The sequence below is a fragment of the Tyto alba genome, unplaced genomic scaffold (genome assembly GCF_018691265.1).
Source record: "Tyto alba isolate M040663 unplaced genomic scaffold, T.alba_DEE_v4.0 Super-Scaffold_45, whole genome shotgun sequence".
NCBI lineage: Eukaryota > Metazoa > Chordata > Aves > Strigiformes > Tytonidae > Tyto > Tyto alba.
Genome location: NW_024881321.1, coordinates 16,648,223 through 16,661,553, shown reverse-complemented (window position 1 = coordinate 16,661,553; position 13,331 = coordinate 16,648,223). Strand labels below are relative to the sequence as shown.

The window sequence follows — 13,331 nt, the reverse complement described above, 5'->3', positions numbered from 1 at the left end:
AAAGGAAACTGTGAAGGCTGGTTCAGTGGCTTTTTTCCCCAAAAAATATCAATACATATATTCTATAGGCATTTAAAAATTTTGGGGCAGCAATAAAGTTTAAGAAAATCAAAGAAGGGAGAAAGCACCTATACAATCTCCACATATAACAGTGTTAAAAAAACAGAAGGCTCATAAGAGCAAAATCATGTACAAACGTGGCATTAAGTCTTACTGGGTAATGGATGAAACATGAAATACTGACATTTTCTACAGCAACAAGGACACAAAATGTTTGTGATTTCTTCACTAGTCAGTTGCATTTCAAATAATCTTTGCATTCACATGATTTGAAAACTCATGCTAAACATTCTTTGTCCAATTAAAATGCATCTGGTTTGGCCAAATCAGAATTGTGACCTAACTTAGTTCAGGCATATGGCTTTAATCCCCCCTTCTCACACTTGATTATTCCTTTAATTTTTTTCCTTCCTCTCAATTCCTTCTTCTAAAATATTCTCCCTAGTTGATTTTTTGCAAGCAGATACATTTCACTGTTTCACATCATTATGATATTTCCCTGCTAAACAGTAAATGTGTCATATAGAAGGAGACTGCTGGTCTGCCAAGCACAGTAACTCGTCTCCAAACAGAAACAAGTTCCAGTAAGAATGCAGCAGTTTTTATAATAAAAATACGTGAATCAAGAAAGAATAATATATATACAATTAAACCATACCTGACAGTGGTGTCTTTCTGATGTGAAAAGCAATTGGTGAAAAAGTAGGAGAACCATTTTGTACAGGAGACCCCTCTGGAAATGTGGGACTGGTTATACTTCCCAGACTGTAAGCCCTTGTTCCTCCCTGAATAGGACTTGATGAAAACTGACCCTTCAGTTAAAAACAAAACCAAAGAAAGGCTTATTTTCATAACGTAAGCATTGACTACTATGTATATCAAAATGTGTTCTACCTAGAAAGCCTAATATGGCAGCACTGAGGAAATTAATCATGTACAATAATGTATCATTACTCTATCTTAAATATTCCAGTTGCAGCTCTTCACTTCTTGGACTTTATGCCTCCACACAGGAAAAGAGCAATGGACTCAAACTGTCACATAATACCAACTAAGACTATAATACCCATTATATTTAAGAACTATGAGAAGCCTTAACAGAGAATTAATGTTATCTGTATATATAGTCAAGTATTTAATTGCAATTTCTTGCGCATAGCAATGCAGATGAAAGCCAGCCACTATTTGTATTTTAAAGGAATCCGTATTATCTGAGTTATTTAACTGAGCAGCAGGCAACATACTTTTTCTTAATAGTGGTTGTGATCTTGCCTAAGAGTGTGGTGCAAAACCAAACATCATTTCTAGCAGTATTAATTATGTTGTAGGATTTCTTTACTAGGTTACCATAGCGAAGACTTTTTTTTTTAAACCACATTCTTGCTGAGGTAGTTTTTTCCATGCACTTCAGCTACCAAATAGATGAAACCACACCACCTAAACCAGTGTAGCTGTGCTATATCCATCTGGGAATACAGTTCATCTTGCTTAATTTAAAGAAGACATTATGTTCTGTGTTCTAATAAATGTCTATTCATCTGAAATCTCTGGTCAATGGAAAAGAAAAAAGCATATTTAGCACTGCATTCAAAGATCCACCAGTTCCACATCCATAAATGAATTTGAGCTATAACTAGTATTTTAGCCAGTTCATGGATTTAAATAGGCCTTTTTGGTGTACGCATTTTATGAAAAAAAAAAAAAAAAAAATAGTTTCAACATGATTTCAGAAGGTCTTGTATATGTATCCATTCTTACTTCCTATCTTCCTATTCATAACAAAATGAAAGCATAATTCCTTTTATACAAAAGAATAGCAGCACAACCTAATAATTTGATGTATTAAAAAGTCAGTAGTATATTATTTCAAGACTTTTTTTGTGCTTTTTTAAAATTAATTTGAAAAAAAAAAAAAAAAAAACAACCACAACCAAACCAAACCCACACCACCCTTTGGTCTAACACCTACTCTGTCATAAAGCAGTTGTAGCTTATTAAAAACACGGTTGTTCCTCTGGTGAAGTCTGTTAGAACACAGACTTGGTAGATCTTGCTCTGAGAACTCCTCCTGTGCCAGGTAAGTCACATTCCACCCAGCCCCCAGAACAGGCTACTTACTGAACTAGATGTTTCCAGAGGGCTTCTGCATCGGACTGGAGATATGTCTATTGAACAAAGCACTCCAAGTGGCTGACTACCACGTGAACTATGTAGAGAAGGGGACAAACACCCAGATACACTCCCATTTTCTTCTAGAAACAGCTTTCTTCTGAGTGATGAAGAGCTCAGATTTTCCTGAGACTGATCTGCAAATTCATCAGTTCTAAAATATTCACCTAGAAATGGGGGGACAAGTAATTTTCAGTAAGAATGCAAGACAAAAAAATAAATCTTCCACTACAGAGACCTATATAACTAAATTAAAATGTTTAATCCAATCTACCAATACAGCAAGTAATTAATCTAATTTAGGTACCTATTCCAAAGAATCACTTGTTATAATTACAAAAATCTGCTCTGTCTACCAAGGTTCTACTTCTGCCTACCATCCTTTAACACTAAAGTCTGCGTTTAAAAAGATAATAAATACTGCCTAGCATCTACTTACTGGCCTTTTCCAAAATTCTATTATTCTTCACATCTGAGTGGTGACAAGGGGGTTATTATGCTACCCAAGCAAAACTAGACCCTTTTTCAGGTCTCCCATATGCTTTGATGATCATCATGATACATCCAAGGGCAACCCAGACTCAACTCGAAGAAAGTCAAAGCAGTTAGCAGTTTACAGTAGAAAAGCATAGAGATGTTAACAAAGACCCCTTAAAATATGCTGAGATTTAACAGATTATTTTAGTTTTTTGCTCTTGCTCTATTCTAATTGGATATTCCTTGTGAAAGAAACAGTAATTCACAAACTATGCACTGATGGAAATATTTGCTAAGACAAAACACTAAAGCAATAGATATGATTGTTTTCCTGTTTTAATTCTGATGGCCCAAAATCATGGTTGTGCACTTCAGTACTGGGATAGGAGCATGCAGCCAAAAACCTCTGAGCTGGCTACACCCACTATTCCCACACCTGAGCTGTAAGAACAGGCCTTTCCAGCCTCTTTGCCTGAGAAGCTGGCAGTAATTGCTTGATACAGCAGTTATAATCAGACAGTTAATTTGGACTTGTGTCTCCCCACTCAGCGGTCATGGCTTTACTGCCACCACACAACTTCTCGTCACCACCACGGCTTCGATTAAATTAAAAGCTGAGAATTATAGTGTAGCTTTGCTCAAGGCAAAGTTGGGCTAGAAGCCTCATGGCCAGCAATCTGTACATCAAACAGCTCTATTAAATTACTGCTCTATTTGGGGGGAGGCGAGGGTGTCTTCTCCTTACTATCTTTTACGCATTCAGAATTGTTAATCCATTTCCAGTTGTCCTCCATATCCCTCCTCTTTTTATGTTTACACTCAAATCACATTTAAGTCAGATGTCCCATGTAACACGCAGTAACTGTTTAGAACACATACTGAAAACTTCCATTTGTACATCAGGTTTTCAATATTTCATAAGACAAAAAAACCTCAGCAAACAACACAAAACCAAGTTTTCTATTTAGACATTCATAATTAAATTTAGATATTACACAACATACCTAGTATTTTCTCTAAATTAAAATCCACTGGCAAGGACAGTACTGTCTGACAAGCAGCTGAAATGAATAAAACCAACAAAATTAGCTTGCAGTGACCTTTTACTAAATCTGCAGAAGCAAAAATTGGCTTTCAAATTGCATTGCAAGTGAGCTACTTAAGTTACAGTTGCAATAAGGAAAAGTGTTAATTAAAGCTAGGATTCTGATTTGACAGCACACTCAGGCCTAGATATAAAAAACCAAAGGTTGTAACATAAAAGCCTCTAGAGAGACATTCTTAACTGAGGAGAGAGGTCTCTGAAGAAAGGAAGGATTCAAAAGGAAATGGGAAAAAGATCATCAAAATACACTGGGGAAAAACACTACCTATTTATTTAAAATGAAATATTTTAAAAGATGTCTTAAGATTTCAGCTATTTATTTGGCAGAGAATTAGACACTCTAACCCAAAATGATCCAACACATTAAAGGTTTCTCGAAGCTGTAATTTACCCATAAACCTGAGGCTTGTATTCACTTTTTTTTCAGAAAAAGTACATACATGGAGTTGGAAAAAATGCACTCTACAGTCTACAGAGGACTTTTGGTTTTACTTCAGAAAAAATCTGAGAGTATAATAGAATTAAATTACTATGAGAAATTGATATTAAAATTGATACTACCATGCAGTTCAAGAAAAAGTACTTCTACTGGAATACTAACAAAAAAATAGTTCCCTTTTGAAATTAAATAGCCATTAAAAAAATGGGTTATTTTGCTTCAGAGAAAGCCTGCAATTTCAGACATTGCTTTTTACCCACCATTGCTTTTCCCAGGCTGCAAAGTTAGCTGTCTTCCAATTGGAGAAATGTTATTCAAATCTATGGCTGAAAAACAGATAAGAGCTTACATTTAAGCATGCATTGCATAGAGAATTTTGAAAACTAGCAGCAGTAAATTAGAATATTTAATACTACTAAACAAAATTTTTGCATCAAAGCTTGGAATAGATTAGAATGGAGTACTGAAGAAAGGTTACTATTATAGCTGAGATAGAGAATTTTGGTTCCTTTCTATTCAAAAAAAGCTTAGTGAAGTAGCATCAACTTTGCTCAAATCTTTGCTTCCTGCAGCCTCCTCTATATTAGAGATTTAAAATAAACTCCGTTTATGCTTAGCCAAACAGGCTGTGTTCAAGTAAAACACGTTTCCAGAAAATCATGCAGTCTGGACTTGAAGACAAAGATGAAGAATCTCCCACTGCCCCCTTTTTATACAGCTAAGCAACATATTAGACCATTTTCTTTCACCACTCACTTTCCCAGGTCTAGGATTGTGGCTTATGTTCTCTGCCCAAGAAATGACGATTCTAGAATTGACAACTGGAAATACACTACCCTCAAGCTGCATCTCCCTGATAAAAAAATGCAACAGTTTAGCCTCTTCCAAATTATGCAAAAATGCCTAAACACTTATTTAAGAGTTTCCTACAGAACTATACCGAATGCAAACAATACTTTATAGCTGATATTTGTCCAGCTTGTAATCAATTTACCATCCATTACGATGGTTATATATACACTTTAATAACAACAGCATTAATAAAAAAAAAAATCTAATAATGGCATAAATGAAATAAACTTGAGAAACGCCACAACCCGACATACAATGACAATGAACTAGCAGGACACTAAGAGGACAAGAGGAATTTATGTGGCAGGTAAGGGTAGAAACATATGGAACTCAGTTTCCCCATGTATTTATATTGGCAGGAAAGCAGTCAGAAAGTGTCAGATGTGCAGGTATCAGGAGTGAAGTAGATGACTTGACTATTACCAGCATTCCCACAGCAAAGTTGCGTATGTAAATTAAACCAGTTGAAGACAGGTTATGAAAGGAAAAAGATTTAAGAACAGGAGTAAAGCAATAACAAAAAGGAAGAATTATGTAAAATTCTGAATTAATAAATGATTTGAAAACAAAGAACGCACTTGGAGAGAACAACTAAAAATCTATCAGTTGTGCCCTTTTTTATCATTGGTTCTTAAAATTTAAATTGAGGTTGAAAAAATTATGCTTGATACTTTCTTCAAAAGCGAAGTAATTTGGGGTGGACACACAAAAGCAACTTACATTTAGTTGAATTAAACTGAGAAACTTGCTTGCCTTCGTGTTCAATCCAAGGAGAAGGAACTATGAGTCGTCTTGTGAAAAACTAGAGTAGAATAGAAATAAACCATCTTACCACTTTTAAAAATTGGAGACTCTCAACTTTAAATTTAGATTAGTACCCTGAACAAGAAAACTTTAAGTCATATCTTTTGCTATTCACACATCTATATTTTAAGAATTTTAACTCCTTCTTCCCCAAAACTTAGTTATCCCTTACACCCAAAATATATTTAATTACTTCAGGCCCAGAGATTTTAAGATGACTCCCGTTTTCTTTATGACACATACCATGTCAGATCTTTCAAGTCTGAAGAATGAAAATTGTACAAAAGTTACATTTAACACTAATTACTCATTTACAAATGTGAATTGTCTCAGCCATACTTACTGCACAGTTGTTTAACATAATTCTTTTCAGATTTTCAGTTTGTTAAATCGTAGTATTTTGATAGTTGTGCTATTTTGCAGAAGTGCTAAAGAGACACTCCAGTAACAGTAAAAGAAGTGGACAACCAAGGCTCTTTGGCAATATTATTAGTGTATTTGGCTAAACTGGTTAGCAGTCTTACTCTTTGAACCAGAAACTCTATCTGCTGTCACAGTTGCAGTCTCGAACACCCTGATGCTGAGGACATGAACACTATTACATAACCTCAAGAAATACATGGCAAATCCTGCTCTCAATAAAAGCAAGACTCAAAGCAAATGAAAAAACAAAACAAAACAACTCAGCTTGAAACACCCAACTATTAAAGGCATAATTTTTATCAGAGACATGGTCTCAAGCTGTTCTGCTGAATGATCCATTCCAAAGAAGAAATATCCTTTTAATGCAGATTTAGAACAGAGTATCTTAGTTACAGGTCAACTACATGGCACCTTCATGGAATCATAAAACATATTTTTTGCTTATAGACACAGAAACTGGTAACAGCATGATACAATATAAAAAGGTCAGTAACACTAAGGAAGACTTGCCTAACAGAGCCTTAGTTTATTTTATTTTTTTTAATTGAAATAACATTGAAGATTTCTGTAGTGAAGATTTGAAACACTTTACTCTTCCTTCTCTGCTAGACAGATAGTAAAAAATAAAATGAAAAATGGACAGAACTACAAACTACCATAAAAAAGTCTTGCCTCCAACTAAGCAGACTTTGGAAGAAATAAAACAACCACCAAGGTTCTGCTATATTTTAAAAAATGCAATAAAAGAAACTAAGCCACCTAACACTAACAGTTACTATAAACCCCAAAATACTCAATCATTATTTTTGACCTTAAATTAACTATTTATAAGAGTTATCTTACAGCTACATTCCTACTAACTAAGCAACATGAAAGCAGCAAAATCTACTATTTTGACTTACAGGTACGTGAAAGAAGATGGGAAGAAAAAGACCAACTGGATTCCAACTACAACTGCAAGGGATGAGGACACAAATTTACTTTCTCACTGACCAGTAAAATAATAGACTTATGAGTTTTTAAATCCTATAATAGACGTGGATCTTTTTTGTAGGTGTATAGGTAAAACAAATCAGTACTTCATAGCATAGAAAGTTTTATTACCTCCTCAATGGCTTTTTGTCTTCTGTCTTCTGTCTCCTTATCAATTCTAAGTAACAAATGAAAAACAACTCAATTATCAACACCATCACATAGTTGGAAAGAAAAAAAGAGTAAAGTCCAACCACGTAATCTTTTACAGATGCTTAAGAGAAACATTATAAATGAAACTGCATTAAGCCCTAAATCTTATGTTTTTACTGTTATGCGCAATAATCTCATACTATAAATTTAGAAATATAAATGTACTTCTCAGTTATTTCAGTTCACTTGAAAAATATCTGTACCATTTATAAGTACATATTTGCAAATCTTCTATTTACTCCTTGTATCAGGTCTTTTTATCAAGTCTTATCAAATACCTTTATCTGGCCAAAAACTCAAATCATAACTGATACTTCAAAATAATCCATTTAGTTATGTTGAACTTGCCATATGAGTAGATTTTACTATTCGGGTTGCCATGAGAGTAGGCTTACAATGAATCTCACCACAAAACCAAGCACAATAAAAACTTGAGCTGTAAGGAAAAGGGCAAGAGAAGATACTCATGTTTACATGCCTAAACTACTGACACAGCCCATCTTCCCATCACAGAGTTCCCCCTTTCAAATAGCTAGTCTGCTATATTTTCTTCAGTTCAGGATAGAACATTGTATTTCAGTTTGAATCAATTCATTGGTTCAAAAGGTACATTGCTCATGCACCTTTTAACCTAGTTTTGTTTTTTTTTTTTTAATATTGTAGTTACTTGAGCCACCTTCAAAAGGATGTGTGAGGTTCTACATTTATACATCCTTTAATGGCCACCTTCAAGTCTCACTTTCAGATACTACTATGTAATTTAAAAGCTTAAAAAGATTTTACAATGAATATTCATCATCACTGTAGCATCACATAATACTTTCATATACAGTTAGTATACCTGAATTACCCTTGAGCAATTTTAGAAATCAGTCAGAAAATGGCCATAATTAGCTACACAAACACATGTAAGTGTGCCCAATACATACATAAACTTCCCCTCACAACCCTCTTTCTTTGATGCTAATCAGACTTCAGCTGGATCTGCAATACTTGGACATGCCATCTTCTATGTCTGCCATATACAATGCTAAAGTGACAGTTCTATGAAGACATTGGCACAAAATTTAGTCATTATACCAAAAAATAAGCACAAATCACTGTATATTTATGCATAGGGGATCACTATGTAATTCCAAGTCAGATTCCAAAGGAGAAACAGGGGACCTGGGAAAACAGCTCCCGCTAAAAGTGCTGGTCAGTGCAGAAGAGGATGGTTTTTCTTTAGTGCATAACTCTGGGAAAAAAAGTGAAAACATTGTATGTATTTAACAAAAATAAAAAGCCGCCAGCCTTGTATGCAACTTCGAGCAACAGAGCACTTGCAACTGTGACACACGGTATGCAAGGTACAGTACACAATTTTTTAATACTTTACATATAGTAGCATAGAATCCAATTTAGAAACATTCCATTTCTACCAGTACAAATAACAAGCGAAGAGGAAAGTTTGTGGACAAGTCTGTCACTGTCTGCCCAATTACTGACAGACTATTTTTCACTAACTGTCTGCCAGAAAAGTTCTCTTAATCATTTTATAAGCAGTGCGATGAACACATACACATAGGTGATGCCTAGTTTATGGAAACAGTAATACTGCACAAAATCAAGTCTACACATGATACACACTTAGACTTTGCAAGGCACTCATGAGCTTTTACACTGTGCTGCTACACAAACTGTTTTCACTGCATAATGGAGAATTAACAGTTTGGAGTACTTATACACCAAATTTCTTATGCTTGTGTTCCTTTGCAATTGAGAAAAATGACTTGTTAACAAGCATTATTAAAATGGAGTATATAGTTTGTGTAGCATTATGCGTGGACTTTGAAAACTCTTTTATCAGGAACCTTTAATGTCAAGAGTTGTATTTATGACGCTTTAGGTTCCACAAAGCAGTATTTAAGAAATGTAAATTAAACCCAGTTGCCATACAAAATCTTACACACATACATATATATGCATTTAACTATGTACAGTTTGCAGCCACCAGAAATAACCACCTCAGTCTGAGACATGCAAGCATGGACACAGCATATCTACACAAAGAAAGTAGCCTCTTTTTAAAAATCATCTGATACGACTAGAAAATAAATCACAATGGGTATGAAACAGTGGGACAGGCTGAAAGGACCCACTGAGACAATACACGTTTACATCTACAGGCTATGCCACTAATCACCATTGGAATTTTCACCCAAGCCATCTAAATTAAAGCTAGTTGGTATGTGTGCTAATAGGCTTCCAGAACCAATGTAATCAACTCTCTAAAAATGTAAGGCTTTAGGCTTTATAACATATAAAAAGCATTAGATTATGAAACCTACTGGCGGCTAGAGGAAGGCCAGGAAACAAAGAGATATTAAGAAAAACAGTATCAACATTAAGACATGGTGATTCACAGGTACAGCTGAGGACAGTTGCATTCTTTCTACATCTCTACTGTAGCAAGATATTCATATTCCTTCTTATAGCTCTTCCTGTTCAAAAATAAAGATTCTAGATTCAGTCAGGCACTAAGAGCAATAGTTCTTTTTTAGGATGAGGGTGGTGAAACACTGGACCAGGTTGACCAGAGACATTGTGGATGCTCCATCCCTGGAAACATTCAAGGCCAGGTTGGATGGGGCTCTGAGCAACCTGATCTAGTTGAAGATGTCCCTGCTCATGGCAGGGGGGTTGGACTAGATGACCTTTAAATGTCCCTTCCAACCCAAACCATTATATGATTCTATGAGTATTCAGAGGACTCTTGCACTAAACAGCCCTCTATCTGTGTTTCATTTCACTAACAGGACTTGAAAGTCCTATAAGCAGGATGGGGGATTGTTTTATTATTCTATTACTGTGGTGCTTTGTGTCATGAGGTACAATTCTTTGTGCAAGTCCCTATCTGAGAAACGTGTGTGAGTGTCTACAGGATTCACCACCGTGGCCTTCCCTTGACATGTTCTATACTATTACTGTGTAAGATTATCCTGCAAGATGAGCTGTGAATACCAAGCCTGTTTTACTTGTTTTCCCTGCAGAAGTTATTTTCAGAGAAAGGAAAAAGTTGATATCAAGATCCCCAAATTATTTCAAGTAACTAACAATCTCCTTCTCCTCCAAGGCAAAAAGCAGACAGCAAGCTTATTGGTCTTCCCTCCTTCACATTAAGTCAAATCTATACCTTTCACAAAGGGTACTGGCTTACCTAGCTAGCTTTCCCAGCTCTACCGTTCTGCAGGAGCCCCAAAGACCAAAGAAGCCTACACTTCACAGGTCTCAGTATGGAGCATGCTGAGAGATAAATTGTGTTGTGACAAGGAGCAGGAGGGGTAGCTTGATAACAATCACTGGCAAGTCATTTTCTTGCTTCCATTAACTGCTTTTACCTGGCTGTCTTCCAAACTGCAGTCAGAGTGGATCAGCAGTTCCTAACATTAAAAAAGAGTGACACAGAGGCAGCCTAATCTAAATAGTATATCCACATCAGGGACACAAAAATCTATGTTAAAAGATTTGAATAAAAAGTCTTTAATGCCACGCTGAGACGTCAATAAAGCAAAAGAACAGTGTTCTAGTATTCAAGCTACATTAACTGCATAAAAACAGATGGTGAGTTACCTAGCATGACTCAGATACATCGCTTGGCGTCGAACATCTTCAGAGTCAATTTCCACAGGATTTATTAGAGCAAGCTGATCAATAGACCATCTAAATTTTCCTGGTGTCTAAAAAAAGAAATGGACATCTTAATGCTTGCTAGTCTAGAAAGGTAAAAATAAAATCACAGGACAAATCTCAATGGAACAGTGCAATCATAACTTCCATATAGTTTCTGTCAAAAACAATCAAAAGAGTTTCTATTTAAGTGATCCACTTAAAAGAATGAGTAAGTCAATCAGGCTTCTTTATCCTGTTAGGGATATTACAACAATTTACAAGACAATATGAAGTAGAAGGTTATAGCCAATATTTACAAACTGAGGTATCAATTTCTTCTCAATTTCTGAGGACAGATCTACTAAAGATACAGAACTTGGGATAAAGTTTAGTTGCTTCTAGATTGCCATAATCAAAACTGTGGTTCCATGAAAACCCAACGTCCATATCTGCACCAAGTTATCCAAATACAGCAGCCTTCCTTTCACCTCACATTTCCAAGAAGACTTAGGAGTTGCATCCCCATACACATCCTGCAAAGTCTCCCTCATAACACCAGGCATAGCTCACAACAAAACCCAAATTCAGATGTAAATCAGCTTTGCCCCTTTTTTTAACAATTACAAACTACTGTTCAAATATCTGTTTGAAAAATAATCTACCAAATGAGTCTTTTTAGTTTCATTAGCAAAGCATCATCTCTGCTTATCAGGTAATTCCAACTGCAATCCAAAATACAATTTGCAACTAAAAAATGTTATATATACATAAAATCATTAACTTGATTCTTTGACTATGTAAACAGCTCATAATAGAAGAGCAATTAAGTTTTATTTGCATCCAGCCTGCTTAGCATGTAAGTAGGAACTGGGGGTTTTTTCCACTTTAAGTGGGACAAGAACACCACATCCAACAATTGTCCTTTATCTACTTTCAACTGGTTCTGGCACTTAGTGGGTATATGCTAATCTACTGATACACCTAATATCTAAAGACAAAAAAAAAAAATAAAAAAATAAAAAAATCAGGAAAGTAGGAAGACTAAGTGACAACATTAATATTAAAAGCAGCATACTACTGTAATCAGAAGAACCACCAAATGCCACCAAAACTCTTTGGCTTAGTATATACCTTAAAGTACACTAAATAAAATACACCTTTTAAGGCATTTCAAAATATCAGAACTACATCTGTATAGTTAGACAACCGAAGACTGTATCTTACAGATGAGGATTTTGTTGATTTAAAGACTGAAGGACTGGAGACAATCTGTTCCTGAAGAGTGTAATAATCACTGGGACTTTCAAAAGGATTCAGGACTGTGACTCGCCCTGGAGTTTCTGGTGTTATCTGCATTTTAGCTTCTTTTGTATCACCCATAACACTAAACTATACCTGGAAAAGAGAGAGGGAGAGGAAAAATAAAGGGCAGGAAAAAAAAAATAAAGGAAATTATAATTTTGACTTTTCACAGTCATCCCGAAAGTTTTGGGAAGAGATGATCAATCATTTTTAAGGCGCCAGAAACATTTAAAAGACTAACAAAACCGGTTAGTTTTATCTTGATGTGTGAAGAGCTGATAATTAAGGCGGATACAAACAACTAAAAAGAAATAAAACCTCTGAAAGCGAGACAAAAAAAGACACTGAAAATTAAAAAAAAAAAAAAAAAAAAAAAACAAAACCAAAGCACCAAGCAACAACAAAAAAGCAAAAACAAACAAACAAAAAACAGCCCCACAACAGCAACAAACCAACACGAGAATATTCGGCGATGAAGCCAAATGTACCCCAGAGGGGGGCAGCTCGCACACCGAACGCTGGAGCCCTCAGGGGCTTGGGGAACCCGGCGCTCCGGCCGGGGCGCGGGCGGCCCCCGGAGCTGCGGAGCCAGCGGAGGCGGCGGCGGGAGGGGACTGAGGCCAAGCCCGGCGGGGCGGCGGGAAGCCGCCCTCACGCAGGTCCCGCTTCGCTCGGGCGCTAAAACCCCCACCCACCCCCCGGGCCTGGGCCCCGCAGCAGCCCCACCCCCACCCCCCCCCCGCGCAGGGAAGGAGGAGGGGGCGGCGGCCGATTTACCGTTACCGGGGGGGGGGAGATGACGCCGCCGCGCCCACTCATGCTCTCCCCGGGTCAGAGCGCCCGCCGCCGCGCCGGGAGGCCCTT

At 36.5% G+C, this 13,331-nt stretch overlaps 1 protein-coding gene across 3 annotated transcripts in view; it reads right to left on the bottom strand.

Annotated features, from left to right (window-relative positions):
- BORA (BORA aurora kinase A activator) overlaps nucleotides 1-13,322 on the bottom strand; it is a 38,476-nt gene extending 25,154 nt beyond the window's left edge. Inside the window, exons 1-9 of one of the 3 annotated variants that reach the window (XM_042805809.1) lie at nucleotides 13,245-13,322; nucleotides 12,390-12,560; nucleotides 11,127-11,233; nucleotides 7,434-7,479; nucleotides 5,823-5,904; nucleotides 4,511-4,576; nucleotides 3,711-3,767; nucleotides 2,179-2,396; nucleotides 719-872 (exon numbers count right to left, since the gene is read on the bottom strand). In XM_042805809.1, the coding sequence (XP_042661743.1) occupies nucleotides 719-872; nucleotides 2,179-2,396; nucleotides 3,711-3,767; nucleotides 4,511-4,576; nucleotides 5,823-5,904; nucleotides 7,434-7,479; nucleotides 11,127-11,233; nucleotides 12,390-12,545 (886 nt within the window). In that variant the 5' untranslated portion in view covers nucleotides 12,546-12,560; nucleotides 13,245-13,322. Of the gene's footprint in view, nucleotides 1-718; nucleotides 873-2,178; nucleotides 2,397-3,710; nucleotides 3,768-4,510; nucleotides 4,577-5,822; nucleotides 5,905-7,231; nucleotides 7,284-7,433; nucleotides 7,480-11,126; nucleotides 11,234-12,389; nucleotides 12,561-12,955; nucleotides 13,060-13,244 lie in introns of those variants that run through there. The other 2 variants (XM_042805810.1, XM_032987611.2) reach the window with 2 other exon arrangements.
- Nucleotides 13,323-13,331: the final 9 nt, after the last annotated feature.